At 45.8% G+C, this 17,596-nt stretch overlaps 1 protein-coding gene across 2 annotated transcripts in view; it reads left to right on the top strand.

Annotated features, from left to right (window-relative positions):
• Positions 1-17,596, top strand: part of usp25 (ubiquitin specific peptidase 25) — a 148,580-nt gene that overhangs the window by 25,408 nt on the left and 105,576 nt on the right. For both annotated transcript variants that reach the window (XM_067993372.1, XM_067993371.1), the window contains 2 exons: positions 2,150-2,291; positions 10,258-10,381. In XM_067993372.1, coding sequence (XP_067849473.1) covers positions 2,150-2,291; positions 10,258-10,381 — 266 coding nt within the window. The remainder of the gene's footprint in view (positions 1-2,149; positions 2,292-10,257; positions 10,382-17,596) is intronic.

Genomic DNA, 17,596 nt, shown 5'->3' with positions numbered 1-17,596 from the left:
GAGGATCAGCCATGATCATATTGAATGGCGGAGCAGGCTGGAAGGGCTGAATGGCCTACTGCTGCTTCAATTTTCTATGTTTCTATGAACCCTATCAGCATATCCTTCTCCTTTCTCCCTCGTGTGCTTATCTAGCTTAAAGAGCGAAGGGGGAAGTTGGAAGAATTTTTTTCACCCAGTCCATTCGTAGAATGTGGAATGCTTCGCCATAAATAGCTATAACATTTAAAAGAGAATCGGATAGATATTTGAAAAGAAAGAATATAAAAGAATGCATGGAAGTTGCATTAGAATAGATAATTCCAGTTGAAGAGCTAGCAGCTGTATAGATGTGATGGGCTGAATGGCCTCCTGTGGTGTAATTTTTATGATTCTGTGCTTCTAGCTCAGGCCTGGGTTATCATTTGTCCTCCCCTCACAAAATTAAAAAAGGAAGAGGAAGTAGTTGCTAAGTTGTGATGTTGCATTTGGCCATTACTGAAGTTAATGCCGTTGTTCTTGTGTGGGCCCCGATGCATTGTAATGGGAGTAATGGCTGCCTGCCAGGGACAATTTAGTACATTGGGTTGTATGCAGAATATCATATTCAGCTACAGATGGGTTACATGCCAGTAAAAGGTCACAGCATTTTAGATGAGCACTTAGTTGCTAAGACACTGATCGCTCCAGCAGAGTTGTCACCAGGTTTATTTAGTGAGTTGGTACCAGTATGCCAGCTGAAGAACTACACTTCATTAAATGTACTTTAATGTACCAATGCAATCCTTGTGTAATACCCTTATTTATCACCTCCACAATGCTCTTGAGTTCACTACCAGGACCACACCTTGCATTTATATAGCGCCTTTAATGCTTACGGTCATCAGTGATGGACCTGTAAACAGCAGTCCTTCACGCCTCGAGTTTGTTACAAGGCAGTAACACACCTTGGGGTTCAGATGGTATGGACCCTGTTCATGAGGTCATTGAAGCAACAACAGTTGCATTTATCTAGTACCTTTAACATAGAAAAATGTCCCAAGGAGCTTCACAAAGACGTAATAAAAAAAAAATGGATGCTGAGCCAAAGAAGGAGCTATTAGGCGGGGGTCCAAAAGCTTGGCCAAAGAGGTTGTTTTCGAGGAGGGTCTTAAAGGAGGAGTCAGAGGTAGAAAGCAGAGGGATTTAGGGAGGGAATTCCGGAGCACGAGGCCAAGGTGGCTGAAGGCACGGCTGTCAGTGGTGGGGTAAAAGGAGGAAGATGCACAAGAGACCAGAGTCACAGGACTGGGGCATTTGGAAACAGGGTGGTGGGTGGGTGGGTTTGGGGGTTTTCAGCTGGAGAGGGTTACAGAGATAGGGAAGGGCAAAGCCATGAAGGGATTTAAACACTAGGATGAGAATTTTAAACTTGAGGCATTGGGGACCAGGAGCCAATGTAAGGGTGATTGGTGCAGGATAGGATATGTGTTTTGCATGTGTTGAAGTTCATGGAGTGTGGAGAATGGGAGGCTGGCCAGGAGAGCATTGGAATAGTTGAGTCTGGGGGTGACCAATGGCATGGATGAGGGTTTCAGTGGCATATTGGATGAAGTAGGTGTGAGGTGGGTGATGTCATAGAGGTTGGAAGTAGGTGGTCTCGGATGGAGAGGTTTTGGGGTTGGAAGTTCAGCTCGGGGTCAAATAGGGGACCCAAAGTCGCCAACATACTGATTCAGCCTGAGACAGTGGCCATGACAGGGGATGGAACCGGTGGCAATGGTATAGAATAGGTGATGGAGGCCGCATATGATGACTTTGGTCTTCCAGTATTTAACTGGAGGAAATTGCAGCTTATCCAAGACTGGATTTCAGACAAGCAGTCTGACAGCACAGGCAGTAGATAGGTGGCGGAGAGGTAGAGCTGGATGCTGTCAGTGTACATGGGGATGCTGATCCTATTTCTGCAGATGATATTGCCTAGGGGCAACGTGTAGATGAGGAAGAGGAGAAGGCCAATGGGTCGGTGCTGCCCTCTGTGGCATTCGTTCCAGCCTCATTGTCGCTCTCTATGTGGTACTCAATCTAGCCCGCCTTCCTCTATGCACTCGCTTTGGCAACGAGTATCCTGCGTTCTTGTTCAAAGTCCAGCGCATTGTCTGCTGTTAGCTTATCTCTCGTGCTTTTGCAGGCAAGTAATGGGGATCTCGCAGAAGCTGTGGCTTTCCTGACTGAGAAGAATGCCAAAGCACCACAACAAGAAGAAGCCTACTATCACACAGGGCAAACCGGCAACGATCGGTACATCAGCGTGGGAAGCCAGGCTGACACAAGTAAGTGAAAAGTAAAATGCTGCGGGTGCTGGAAATCTGAAATAAAAACAGAAAATGCTGGAAATGAAGTCAGGCAGCATCTGTAGGGAAAGAAGCAGAGTTAACGTTTCAGGTCGATGACCTTCCGTCAAATGAAAGATTTAACAGTTTTTGAGCAAGTACAGAGCCAAGCAAAAGGGGGGAAGGAGGGGAGGAAAGAACAAAAGGGAAGGTCTATGATAGGGTGGAGGGCAGGAGTGATGGTGCAAGGCATGGAGGGTGGTAATGGGACATGTAGAGAAACAAAAGATGGATTTAGAGGAGTTGTAAATGGCAACAGACCATTACCAGCACTTGATGTCCGGAAAAAAAATGGGAGCAGTGGTTATGATCTGAAGTCATTAAAATCACTGTTGAGTCTGGAAGGTTGTAAAGAGCCTAATCGAAAGATGAGATGCTATTCCTTGAACTTCCGTTGAGCTTCATTGGAACAGTATAAGAGACCGAGGTCAGAGTGGGAGTGAGATGGGGAATTAAAATGGCAAGCGACCGGAAGGTCAGGGTCACGTTTGCGGACTGAGCGGAGGTGTTTAGCAAAGTGTTCACCAATCTGTGTTTGATCTCCCCAATGTAGAGGAGACTGTGTTGTGAGCAGCGAATACAGTATAACTAAATTGAAAGAAGTACAAGTAAATCACTGTTTCATCTGGAAGGAGTGTTTGGGGCCCTGGACGATGGGAAGGGAGGAGAAAGGGCAGGTGTTGCATCTCTTGCGCTCACACAGGAAGGTGCCGTGGGGAGGAGAGCGGATGTTGGGAGTGATGGAAGAGTGGACCAGGGTCTCGCGGAGGGAGCTTTCCCTTCGGAATGCTGAAAGGGGAGGGGAGGGGAAGATGAGTTTGGTGGTGGCATCGTGCTGGTGGTGGCGGAAATGGCAGAGGTTGATACGTTGAATGTGAGGGCTGGTGAGGTGGAAGGTGAGGACAAAGGGGGACCCTATCATGGTTCTGGGAGGGAGGGGAAGGAGTGAGGACAGAAACGCAGGAAATGGGACAGACATGGTTGAGGACCCTGTCAACTACAGTGGAGGGGAATTCTTGGCTGAAGAAAAAGGAAGACATATCGGACGCACTGGTGTTGAAGGTGGCATTGTCAGAACAGATGCGATGGAGACGGAGAAATTGGGAAAAGGGAAGAGAGTCCTTACAGGAAGCATGGTGGGAGGATAGCTGTGGGAGTCGGTGGGCTTACAGTAGGTATTGGTTGACAGCCTATCCCAGCAATGGAGATAGAGAAGTCGAGGAAGGGAAGGGTCGGAGATGGACCATGTGAAGGTGAGGGAAGGATGGAAATTGGAAGCAAAGTTAATGAGATTTTCCAGTTCAGGGCGAGAGCAGGAAGCAGCACCGATACAGTCATCAATGTACCAGAAAAAGAGATGGGGGGGGGGACCTAAGTAGGACTGGAACTAAGAATGCCACGTATCCCACAGAAACCCAGGCATAGCTAGGACCCATACGGGTTTCCATAGCGACACCTTTACTTGGAGGAAGCGAGTGGAGTCAAAGAAGTTGTGCAACATAAGAGCAAGTTCAGCCTGGCGGAGAAGGGTGGTGGTGGATGGGAACTGGATGGGCCTCGGTTCAAGGAAGAAACGGAGGCCCACAGGCCATCCAGGTGGGGGATAGAGGTGTAGAGGGACTGCACGTCCATGGTGAAAAGGAGACGGTTAGGGCTGGGGAACTGGAAACTGTTAAAGTGGTGGAAGGTGTCGGAAGAGTCACGGATATAGGTGAGAAGAGACTGGCCAAGGGTAGAAAAAATAGAGTTCCGCGGGGCAAGAACAGGCTGAAACGATGGGTCTACCCAGGTGGTCCTGTTTGTGGATCTTGGGAAGGAGGTAGAAGCGGGCTGTGCGGAGTTGGGGGACTATGAGGTTGGAGGTCGTGGGTGGAAGATCTCCAGAGGAGATGAGGTCAATGACTGTCTGGGAAACTATGGCTTGATGTTCGTCAGTGGGGTCATGGTCCAGGGGGAGATAGGAGGAGGTGTCGGAGAGTTGGCGTTCAACCTCCGCAAGGTAGAGGTCTGTTTAATCAACAACAACACCGCCCTTGTCAGCAGGTTTAATGACAGTGTCAGGGTTGGACCTAAGAGAACGGAGTGCTGCAAATTCAGAGGGAGGTAGGTTAGAGTGAATGAGGGGAGTAGAGAAATTGAGACGGCCGATGTCATGTCAGCAGTTCCCAATGAAAAGATCAAGAGGGTAAGAGGCCAGAGGGAGGGGACCAGATGGAACAAGAGTTCTGAAGATAGGCGAAAGGGTCTGCTGTGCAGAGGGAAGATTCCTGGCCAAAAAAGTGGGCGTGGAGGCGAAGGCGGATGGCAGAAGAGCTCTGCATCGTGTCGAGCTCGAAATTCATTGAGGTGGGGCAGAAGGGGATGAAACAGCGGCCTTTGCCGAGGACTGATCGTTTGGGGTCAGAGAGGGGAAGGTCAGAGGGGATGGTGAAAACACGGCAAAGGGTGAGATTGGAGGGAGGAATAGGAGCAGAGGAAAGTGAAGGGGAAGAAGGATCAGGAGGGGTGTTGGAGTGATGTGCGGGAGGGAAGGCTTGTTACGAAGTAGTTGTCTTGACAACAAAGCTGCCTTCCGTTTTTGAAGAGTTGCCGAGCGAGCTGATTATTCTTCTTTACGCTAACTTCAGTACAGATGACCGGTTGCTTCAGCATTTGCATTATTTGATCTGTGGTTTTGTTCCAGTTGTCTCTCACTATCGTGCGCCATAACCTTTGGTAGCCACAAAAAAAAATGAGCAAATGAATCCTAGTGTTGCATCTTTTTGTTAGATATTTTCAATTGAAAAATTCAAAAACTGAGATTGACCAGTTTTTGTTGGGTAAGGGTTACGGAACCAAGGCGGATAGGTGGAGTTAGGATACAGATCAGCCATGATCTTATTGAATGATGGAACAGGCTCGAAGGGTTGAATGGCCTCCTCCTGTTCCTATGTTATATTTCCTTGAGTTTACAGCTGACAAATAAATGTACTGTAAGTTGCCACACAGGATGCTTCGAATCGAATGGAATGACTTGACCCATCGATCCGCTCCAAACATTTTGAAAGATCTGCAAGGCAGATCTCCGCACAAGGAGAGTGGCAGCGTTACAAACTTCAGGTCTATCCTAGATATTTTTCTTGGGTTAACATGACTGGTCCCTCCTGTAAGTGGATCTTGCATCCCTTACAGAAGTTTACTTTCGCTACGCAATATCCAGACGTGACCCGGGGAGCAGGAGCTGTAACCTTGAAACCCCCTTGATACGTGGACAGGATACCGTAATCGACTGTACATAACGTAGTGTGTGCTTCGGTCTTCTGAAAGATGGAACTGATGAGCACACTACTGAGATAAGATCAATGTAAAATCAAGATGCTGGTTTATTTTATAGATTATATGTGGTTGAACAGAGTGGTCATTCCAGACTCTCAACTCCTTCTGTAATGGTTTTCGTAACACACAAAACAACAAAGCGTGATACACAATCCTTATTTGTGGGATAAATACTTTATTTTTCCTTTTTGATTATCTCTAGCTAAAATCGGACTGTCGATCTCAATTTCCGTCCTAGGCTCTAGTCTGATTCTCGCAGCGTGTGATACATTCTTTTGCTGTCTCTGTGGACAGGAAATTCGAACACAGTGAGCCTGGATAGTTCGCAGGAGAGGCTTAACAAGCCTCATTGTTTGATCAGAAGACAGGCCACATTCCAAAGACTGGCCTGTCCAGCTTGCCTGAATATACACCAACCATCCCCCTGAAAATTTGGCTGCACAGTGAATATTAAACCTTTGTGAATTACATTTAGCTTAAAGATATTACTTTCAAGGCCTTCCAGAACTAAGCTACGTGTTTGCCTTGTTCTGAGGTTTGTATATCAACTAGACTAAGATGTGTAGTCTCTACAGAAACAGTGAGCAGTAGCCAATTGTAATAGTGTGTGCGCTCTGACTAGCAAGAAAGAATTCCATAAATACTTCATCATTGACACACATGCTTCATTTTTATCACCCCTGTGCTCGCTGACCTACATTGGCCCGGCAATGACCCGAATTTAAAATTCTCATCCTTGTGTTCAAATCCCTCCATGGTCTCGCCCTTCCATATCTCCATAACCTCCTCCAGCCCTACAACCCTCCGAGGTCTCTGTCCGCCTCTAATTCTGGCCTTTTGCGCATCCCCAATTTCCATCACTCCATCATTGCTGGCCCTAAGATCTGGAATTCCTTCTCTAAACCTCTCCGCCCCTCTACCTCTCTCCTCCTTTAAGACGCTCCTTAAAACCTACCTCTTTTGGCCACCTGCCCTAATATCCCCTTATGTGGCTCGGTGTCAAATTTTGTTTGATAACGCTCCTGTGAAGTGCTTTGGGATGTTTTACTACACTAAAGGGGCTATATAAATGCAAGTTGTTGTTACATCATCACAACATGAACTTTCTGATCCAAATCAAGGTCTCTGAGAAATGGAGTCAAAGCTCGCTTCTTCCTCTTGACTGCCCCCATGGGACTAGGCACAGGCAAAATGGTTTTGGTTCAACACTGCTCTGTTTGTTGCATTGAAGATGTTAGTGGCAGGGGTCATGCTGGGTATTTCCTAGTGAATGGACGTTTTGTGCTGTAACTTCTGTCGCTTACACAGTACCCTGTTGAGGGAGGCCAAAAAGACTTTGCTAGTGCCATGCAAGATGCAGTAATGGCAAGACAGTGATCCACACAGTGACTGCTATCTGAGATCATTGCCCTAATTCAACAACACAGTTCATCCTACTGTCAAATATCAGTTTGTGTCCTATGATATGCTTATCATTTATCCAGTTTACAGCATTGTGCATGTACAAGAAACTTGTAATGATCCATGCTGCACCAAATGTGAGCTAGCGTCAGCTTCTACATAAAACCTATTCTGAGAACGGGAGCTGAGTGAATGCTCCACTTCTGTCCACTGTAAACACAAGTGGAGTCAGTTCTCTGCCTCTACTTAGTGTGTGTGTGTGCATCATGTAGAGGTGATTGGGGTCTGATGAGAGTGAATTGTCATCTTTTGCCTATCCTGCATTGTAAACTGCCCTGTCCATTGTTTTGGATGTTCTTTTTGGGAAAGTGGGAGGGGGTGTTCCTGCAATTTTCTCTCCCTCTACCCACACCCTCTTCTCCCTTGAGGGGCTGTTGCAGGAGTACAGTTCTGTGAGCACTAGCAGCCCTCCCAACAACTCCTGCAGCCATTGTTAGTGTGCAAGCCAAGAAAATGAGTGGCAACAGAAGAATGGGGTAACCAAGAAGATAGATGAGGGCTGTGCAGTAGACGTGGTCTACATGGACTTCAGCAAAGCATTTGACAAGGTACCGCATGGTAGGTTGTTACATAAGGTTAAATCTCATGGGATCCAAGGTGAGGTACCCAATTGGATACAAAATTGGCTTGACGACAGAAGACAGAGGGTGGTTGTAGAGGGTTGTTTTTCAAACTGGATGCCTGTGTCCAGCGGTGTGCCTCAGGGATCGGTGCTGGGTCCGCTGTTATTTGTTATTTATATTAATGATTTGGATGAGAATTTAGGAGGCATGGTTAGTAAGTTTGCAGATGACACCAAGATTGGTGGCATTGTGGACAGTGAAGAAGGTTATCTAGGATTGCAACGGGATCTTGATCAATTGGGCCAGTGGGCCGATGAATGGCAGATGGAGTTTAATTTAGATAAATGTAAGGTGATGCATTTTGGTAGATCGAATCGGGCCAGGACCTACTCCGTTAATGGTAGGGCGTTGGGGAGAGTTATAGAACAAAGAGATCTAGGAGTACAGATTCATAGCTCCTTGAAAGTGGAGTCACAGGTGGATAGGGTGGTGAAGAAGGCATTCAGCATGCTTGGTTTCATTGGTCAGAACATTGAATGCAGGAGTTGGGATGTCTTGTTGAAGTTGTACAGGGCATTGGTGAGGCCACACTTGGAGTACTGTGTACAGTTCTGGTCACCCTATTATAGAAAGGATATTATTAAACTAGAAAGAGTGCAGAAAAGATTTACTAGGATGCTACCGGGACTTGATGGTTTGACTTACAGGGAGAGGTTAGACAGACTGGGACTTTTTTCCCTGGAGAGTAGGAGGTTAAGGGGTGATCTTATAGAAGTCTATAAAATAATGAGGGGCATAGATAAGGTCGATAGTCAAAATCTTTTCCCAAAGGTAGGGGAGTCTATGACGAGGGGGCACAGATTTAAGGTGAGAGGGGAGAGATACAAAAGGGTCCAGAGGGGCAATTTTTTCACTCAAAGGGTGGTGAGTGTCTGGAACGAGCTGCCAGAGGCAGCAGTAGAGGCGGGTACAATTTTGTCTTTTAAAAAGCATTTGGACAGTTACATGGGTAAGATGGGTATCGAGGGATATGGGCCAAGTGCAGGCAATTGGGACTAGATTAGTGGTATAAACTGGGCGACATGGACATGTTGGGCCGAAAGGCCTGTTTCCATGTTGTAACTTCTATGATTCTATGATTCTATGATTCTAATGGAGCACGATAGCACCACAGGGGAGCTCGATCCCATTCACAAACACATTTTTCCAGCAGGAGCCAGAAATGGGAACCCTACCTGAATTTTTTTCCCCCCTTCCCTGATCCAGTGGTGCTAAGGCCAATTATAGCCCTACTGCCTGCCAGATAAGCTAATTCAGTATAGATCAGGAATGGAAACTGGGACTTTCCAGTCTGTGCAGCTCTATACAGCATTGCATTGTGTCTGTAGTCTTGACTTCCACCTGCCGTTCCCTTTTGTAGAATCATACAGCTCAGAAAGGAGGCCATTCTTTGAATTAGAACCACTCCCCCTGCTCTTCCCCATAGTTCGACAATTTTTTTCCTTTTCAAGTACTTATCCAATTCCCTTTTTAAAGTTACCATTGAACCTGCTTCCACCATCCTTTCAGGCAGCGCATTCCAGATAACAACTCACTGCGTAAAACAAATTGTTCTTCATCTTCCCCTGGCTTTTTTCCCACTTTCCACTTTTTTTTTCCTCAGTCCTATACAAGAGGCTTCTCCTGCCACCTGCCATTTCGCTTCTGATAAATGTTCCCAACTGAAATGTTAACCTGTCTTTCTCTGACTGAATTGCAGGGCATTTACAGCCTTTTCAGTTTTTTGTTTTCATTTCAGATTTCTCTAGCATCTGCATTTTTAAAAAAAAATCTTGAACTCATTCTTGTTGCTTCCTGATACAATACTTCCCTTTTGAGTTCTTCCTAATCAAGAGGTTTTGATATTCTCGACCCTGAGAATGAAATGCACTTGCTGCAAGTGCAGTGCTGTCACTAGATTTATTGTTTAGAACACCAGTGCCAATATTGACAATTCTGCTCAATGCTCTTGCTATTTTCTATTCTGCAGGAGAAATCATACTTGAGCCGATATGTGTAATGCGTGATGCACTTAATCCATCACCTTAAATTGCTCCCCCTCAGTGAGCAGACCTATAACCACCAGTATTCACCCAAGTGTTATGTAGCTCAAAGTATTCTCTACAGATACAACCAAGGCCACTAATTTATAGCGACCGGGTAAGCCAAATTCCATTTTTAATTACACGGCTTTCTGGGATGTTTTAGGGATCACGTCCTGCAATTCCGTTCCATTTTCTGTGAAAACTGCAAGTCATTTGCCTTTGATAAAAAAAATCCTAGTTTGTAAGGATAGAATACCTAATTGTATTGCTGGTTTTTTTTTCCACATAATATAAACATTTCACCAAAGTCGTTGTAGTTGCACAGATAGCTGTTGTAATTTTACCTGTACTGACTGGTCTTTATTACCCTCCAGAATAGCTTTTTTTCTTCACCGACCCCCCCCCCCCCCTCCCCCTCCCAAACCCCCAAAATAAATTTGAAATTTGTTCCTAACTCAAGGATTTTGTTTGTGGTGGTTACAGATGTTATTGACCTTACTGGAGATGACAAAGATGACCTTCAGAGAGCAATCGCACTGAGTTTGGAGGAATCCAACCGAGCATTCAGGGAGACTGGCATCACGGACGAGGAGCAAGCCATCAGTAGGTGAGGGGTCAGGAGAGGATCCTGCAGCAGCACTGCGATGCTGTTTTAACTAACTCTGTTGGGGGGGGGAGGCCTGCCTAATTACAAACCTGCTGGAGGAACCCTGCGTGAGGCAGCGGAGTGGCCAGAAGAGGCGACGGTCAGTTTTATCTTTTTACTCTTCGGGAGGATTCCTTTGGGGGAGGCGGGGGCGGGAACCAGGAAAAGCAGGAATGATTTTCTGGGCCGCAGAAGGAATCCTTGGGTCTCCCATGTGTTAGAGGAGGGGTAATTGTGTGTGTGTTCTTCTAATCTACTCCTCAAATAGGGTTTGAAACATTGAATGTCAGATGTCACAGATTTAATAAACATACACCGAACAGGAATACATACGACAAAACTTTGTGAGTTTTAGCCGGAGAATTCAAACATTCCAAGCTTGGGATACTATTACTATATAAAGAGAAATCAGTAGCAGTATAACATTAGCAGATTTCAAGACAGTCTGATTAACTCTTTGTTTACACCTGCCTTCCCCCTCCCTCCTCACACTGGCATATGTTAGGAAAACCCCTAACACTTACATTATGCTGGGGACCATTCCCTTGGGTCTCCGGCAGCATCCACCCCTCGCCTAGCAATTAAAATGGCTTGGGTGTGCCTCCCACTTCGGGCCCCCACGCACCGACCCCACCCAGAGTTAAAATCGATTCTCCACCCCCCCCCCCCCCAGGGTCGTGTCAGCATCAAGCACCCCAGGTCAGATGCAACATGGGTTAAAAGCAAAGGGAGGCTCCCTCTACTCTGTCGCAACAATATGCCTCAGCCCCAACCTCGGAAGAATACCCCCTATGGCATTAGAATAACATTTATTTCCCCCTTCGCCCCCCACATCAGTCCTGCCTGTGGCCACCAGTTACGGAATTGGGGTCAGTTTTGTGCTGTGGATCCACAGTGTACTGGATTGAGACTGTGCAAACTTTGTTTCGCACAGGGCCCTTACAGCCAGCAAACTGAAGGGACTTTCACCCAGTCAGTCTGGGCTGTGTCTGAACCTGTGTTCTAGAGATGGAAAGTCAGTGTGAGACCTGTTCCTTCCTTCCCTTGAAACTAGGTTGAAAGGTGCTTGTGGAGGAGTACTGTGCTTTTTATTACATTACTAAATATTATCAGGCTGGTTTGCTATTAGTTGAAGATTTGAGATTGCAAAGTATGTTCTGGGGCTCAGGTCCATCGGTGCTGCAACAAGTGCATCAAAATACTTCTTATTAAAGAAAAACTTGTAGCAATGGTGCTACTGCTAGCTAAATGTGTGCTTCATTTATACTCGGGACCTCCATTAGAATGCGATTGATGAGAGGGTGGGGGACTGTGAATACTTCCCACTGCCATGTTCTGATCTCCCAGTGAGGGGTGCTAAAGTATGATCTGAGATAAGAGTTCCTTATTTTTTCGGAATTTGCCAAGGTTAATGGAGTAAGAGAGAGTCGTAAGTAAATTTGGATGCACTGATTAGGTGAAGCCAAGGTTGGGTTGTAAAAGGCTGAAGATCGCACAAGGAATTTTCCACAGCATCTTGGGAACAAATAAGTTAGAGTTGGAGGTAGTGTGATGAGCATTGATTTCAATACATCGAGGGTGTAGGGTGAAGGAAGGGCCTTACAGAGGCTAAAACCTAAAAAGAAAGAAAGATAGGTTAACTGGGGCTCTTCATCAGTGCTGCTGGAGGCAGGTGTTATGGAAAGTAATGTGGCTGTCAAAATGTGTTTTGGCAAATAAAGACTCACAAAGAAAGAGGGATGGGGAGAACCGTGATCAGCAGGATGAAAGACAGATGAAAATCATGTACCGAGGAATAGATCATTTTCAGATCTGCTGTAACTGGAAGAAAAATGGTCGCAAATCAAATAGATATAATGGCGTTAGGCGAGTGGGTGCAGTGGTTTCGGTGCTGATCTTTCACCTCTGGGGCCTAGGTTCAGCACCAGACTGCTGGGATGAAAGTTTCTTCTGTCTGCTGGCTGTAAGGGTCTAGATGAAATCAGTTTAAATAATCTCAGTTCCTAGTGAACATGAGCCCCCAGAAAAAACTGCACGTGGTTCTGCGCGGGATTATAGACCTCTTGCAGGGAGGCTGCTGTGTGAAACCTCTTCCGAGGTTGGAGCTATAGGCTTTAGACATTGCTCAGGCAGAGCAGAGGGGGGACTGTACTGTTCATCCAACCCTGCTGTACCTGATTTCGGAGTTCTTGATGGCAACAGGTGGGTGATAGAAGTGGCAAGTGTTCCACTTACTCCGAGCTGAGATCCCTCAGCTTCGTGAGCACAAAAATTCAAACCACTTTTTTTTTTAGAAAAAGACCGTCAAAGGTGAGTGTTCTTTTTATCTCTGTAATATTTGAATCTTCCATGGATTAGTGCTTCAATACTCTTTTTGCCTCCTTCCATGCAAGTCAGTCTTTTATATTTTTGATTCAGCAGTGAGTGCTGATGACATTCACCGTGTTACTGCTGCGCTTATTTAGTGCATTGGTATCAATATGCTGTGGGGGAAAAACTGCACTCAAACTAAAATGCTCCTTGCTGGATACTCTGTACTCACCTCAAAATTGCTCCCACACCCGCCTTCACCATTGACAGACCTGTAACCACCGGCACTTTATTGTAATATTATACAGTCCAAAACACGCTCTCTTCAGACACCTTCCAGGCTTGGAAGGATAGAATCTAAAATTGTACTGCTAAATGTTCACTGCTTGTGTTGTATAGAAATTTTGGACACTTGACATTATGCTTAACTGAAGTGAAAAAGTGGCTGTGAAAATTTGAAACGGCAGCCATTTTGCTTTATTGAGATCAGGTTTACATGTTCCTATGTTTAATATCAATATTTGTTACCTCACATTCCGCCTCAGGAGCTACTTTTAAGCAAAGCAACTGATTAAAAAAGCATACGAGGTCCTTGGCTTTATAAGTAGAGGCATAGAGAACAAGAGCAAGGAAGCTATACTAAACTTTTATAAATCACTGGTTAGGCCTCAGCTGAATTATTGTGTCCAATTCTGGGCACAGTCTTAGGAAGGATAAATTCCCAGCCTTTGAGAGGGTGCAGAGAAGATTTACCAGAATGGTACCAGGGATGAGGGACTTCAGTTATGTGGAGAGAGTAGAGAAGCCGGGATTGTTCTCTTTAGAGCAGGGAAGGTTAAGGGGGAGATTTAATAAAGGTGCTCAAAATTATGAGGGGTTTTGATAGAGTAAATAAGGAGAAACTGTTCCCACTGGCAGGAGGGTTGGTAACCAGAGGACACAGACTTAAGATAATTGACAAAAGAACCACAGGGGTGAGGAGAATTTTTTTTTTACGCAGGGAGTTGTTATGATGTAGAATGCGTTGCCTGAAATGGTGGTGGAAGCAGATTCAGTAGTAACTTCCAAAAGGTGAATTAGATAAATACTTGAAAAGGAAAAAATTGTCGGGCAAGAGTGAGGGAGTGGCACTAACTGGATAGTTCTTCCAAAGAGCTGGCACAGACACGATGGGCTGAATTGCCCAGGAGTTAAAAAGGAAATCGAATCTGAAACTGATGGACTAAATAAAAATTGCTTGTAACTCTTCAATTTGTGTAAGAGGTCATGCTGATCAAAGGTTTTTAGTTTCACTTTTCTTGTGTTTCTTCTCCCCCACTGCCCATTGCAATCGACAAAGCTTCATCGGTGAAGTAAGAACGATATGCCACAGTCCGCATTGCTTTTCACAGCTTCCTTGAGACCTCTGGAAGCAGCTGAACTGCCTTCGAAGACAACACTTCATTCACACGTTTTGAGTCTTTTCTGCACCATTCCAGTATAAATAGAATACCTACCAGACGTGTGCACGTAATACCTATTTATATTCCACTGACAGGGCTCATGTTTCTGACGAGCTTGTGAATTATGAGGTTAGCCTCAACCGTGAAATACAGATGGGCATTACATACTTCCCCAATTCATTATCAGTTTCTCTTTTTAGTCTCAGTTTTGGTTCCTTTGGTCTTGTTCTACCTTCAGTTTCTTTTTTCTATTTGTGTTTTTTTTTCTTGCTGTGTTTCACCAGTGCTCTTGCTTTCCCCCCACCCCCCCCAAAATGCCTGGTCACCAAGTCTCCCTTTGCAAGTAGCGTAGCTCCTACTTGTGATGCTTCTCATTTTCTTTTTCACTTCACTATCACCAGCTGGAGGTGGTCTTCAGCAAAAAACACGGGACTAACACTGCATCCCTATCTTGTGTTCCTGGGGTTTTTCAAAGTTCAAGAATCCTTTTCCCCGTTCCAAAGAAAAGAGAGACACCTTGTCGGTTCAATTAGCAAAGGTGTGGAACTGAGCCATTAGGAATAGAAAGTTCCTTGGTTCAATCCCAGTTAGCCGATCTTGGGAGTGTAGGGACAGAAGAAAAATTCCCGTCAAGAGTTCCTGCTCCTGACCACAAAGTGCGCGCGTGTGTGGGCGCAAACTCGGCTGTGACGTCTCTCTGGTTGAATAGCCTGCTGTTGCTCACTGCTCAGGCTTGTGCTCGAAGCGTTGTCACTTGGATGAGGCATTCCCAGAGAAGTTGGTGTTTGAGTCAGCCCCAGCATTAGTCAGTGCCTTCAGGAGAGGAGGAGAATTTCTTTTGTGCAAAACTAATTTTAAAAAGAATCCTGTACCTGGAAGCTGTCAATTGGTGTAACTTTTTGCATTGGCACTGTGAATTTCTCTCTTGATCGGTTGTTGCACACTGCTCTTTCAATAATGGGACTTGGGTTTGAATCCAACGCAGAGTGATAGACTAGAAGTTTGCCTCCTTTGAGTGATTCAAAAGTAATTCATTGGTTGTGAAGTGCTTTGGGATACCCTAAGGCGGTGAAAGGCACCACCTAACTAAAGGTTCTTGGTTGGGAGGGTCTGGGAGATTTGTGGGGGGTTAGTGCGGGAGGAAGGTTGCATGGAGGGTTCTGGCAGGAAATGTTGAAGGAATTCATATATTGATTGAATACTTTTGGGTGATTATTTTTCTATTCAAAAGGATGGCTATCCTTTTGGAAGGGAATGGAATGCTTCTCCACTTCTGTTGTCCATTATCAGTGTTGGGCACTCCCCAAGTTAGATATAGAGTAGAGCAGACCAGCTATAGAGCAACACTGCTTCTATTGTGTCCCATCAATGGGCCTCAACTCCGCCCGCAAAAGAGTACCTCTACTTGAACCAATGTCAGTTTTTACTTGTTTCGCTCAACCCCTTCATTCTACCCTTTCTCTTTCTGGGGTAGAGTTCCACACTCCAGTACTTCATTGGATAGTGTTTAGGAGTTGGGAATCCTGGCAACTTTTTCTCTCCCTACCCAGGGCTACTGAGATGGACAATAGCACTGTCATTGCTATTCTGGGTGAGGTCAGCTAACTCAGCGCGTCGTGGAGAATTGAACCTGGATCCTCTGTTATGTGTAGCTTACTGAGACACTGGGAAATGCATTTACAAGGGGAGAAGAGGGAGCCTCCATAATACTTTGTTTTAATGGAAAGTAGTAGTTTATTGAAAAGCATACTATAGAGAGACTGTAAACTAACTTTTGTGGTTTTGTTGATCTGTGTACTTGTGTACCCATGAGAGACTCTTAAGATATTTGCCTCGATGGCTGTGTTCATGAAGTAGACTTTACTGACAGCGTGAGTAATTGGCTGCAGATAGTCCTGGTATCCAGTCGCACGATGAGCGCAAATGTTATCTGAAACCAAAGCCGATGAGATCATCTAAACATTTGAGCATATGTTGCTGTGTGTGTTTGAAGTTTATTGAGCTTTTTAGGTCGCTAGGACATTTTGCCCATGAGGACGTTGACATTGCTTCCTATCCTTAGGGTGAAGAAGAGGAAAGTGTGCAAATATTATATTAAAACTAGTCGATGTGCTGTGGCATAATCAAGGCCAAAGTCAGGTTAAACAGTTAGAGGATGGGTTATAACTGAGTTGGATAAAGGGGTAGGGAGAAGGAGGCATATGAGTGAGAGGAGGAAGAGCAGGAGGAGGATCAAATGGGTGGAAGAGAGATGGAGGTCTAAGAAAGAGGTGATAGGGGGAGGAGGAGGGGAGAGGATTGACTATTCCACTATTCCAATGCTTTCTGGCCAGCCTTCCACTTTCCACCCTCCGTATCATGAGCTCATCCAAAACTGCTGCCTGTATCCTAACTCGCACCATGTTCCATTCTACTATTACCCCTGTGCTTGCTGGCCTACATTGGCTCTTGGTCCAGCAATGCCTCGATTTTAGAATTCTTATCCTTGTGTTCAAATCCCTCTGGCCTCGTCCCTCCCTATCTCTGTTGACTTCCTCCGGCCCTACAGCCCTCTGAGATCTCCAAGCTCCTCCAATTCTGGCCTCTTGTCCATCCCCCCCTTCCTTTGTTCCACCATTGGCAGCCGTGCCTTCAGCTGCCTACGCCCTAAGCTCTGGAATTCCCTCCCATAACCTCTTGCTTCTATCACCTCCTTTTAAGTTACTCCTTAAAACCTACCTCTGACTAAGCTTTTGGTCATCTGTCCTCTATGTGGCTTGGTGTCAAAGTTTGTTCGATAATACTCCTGTGAAGCGCCTTGGGAGGTTCTACTACGTGAAAGGCTCTGTATAAATGCAAGTTGTTGTTGATTGTGATTCGTGAGCAGCACGAGTTGGAGGCTGTGATCCTCTCTCTAAGGGGAGGTGACCCACCTTACTCATCGGGGCTGGTTTGGTTTGTGCTCAATGAGGGGGGGGGTGCGATTTGAGCTCAGCATGGGGTTTTGCAGTTCGTGATGGGAGCGTTTGGGGCTGGGATTCATGCCCGGCGAGGGAGGATTGTGCCTCGAACTCAGCAAAGGGGAACTGGGGGTGGTTTCTACTCAATGGGAAAGGGGCTGCGATGTAAGTTGCCTACCTTCCTCCCGGTTGTTTTAGCACACCTAACGCTCGTGTTAATTTACCAAAGCAGTTGCTCCATTACTTCTGACCTAAAGATTTGGCGGCTGCTGTCACTCGGAGTCTTCCAGTTCTTGCCTTTCGCTTCAGGGGGGGGGTGGGTTACAACTTGTGGCCCGATTTGGGGGTGGAGAAGGGGGGTTGAGATTTGTGCTCGGAGGGGATGGGGGAATGATTTATTGTCTGTGGTTGAAAGTTGTTCTGGTTATATAAATGACACCTCCCGGGGCATATCAGATACCAATGCAACCCAGGTAGACAAAGGT

The sequence above is a fragment of the Heptranchias perlo genome, chromosome 11 (assembly GCF_035084215.1).
Source record: "Heptranchias perlo isolate sHepPer1 chromosome 11, sHepPer1.hap1, whole genome shotgun sequence".
Taxonomy (NCBI): Eukaryota; Metazoa; Chordata; class Chondrichthyes; order Hexanchiformes; family Hexanchidae; genus Heptranchias; species Heptranchias perlo.
The sequence above is the reverse complement of the archived record's forward strand: the minus strand, read 5'-3'. Positions and strand labels throughout refer to the sequence as shown.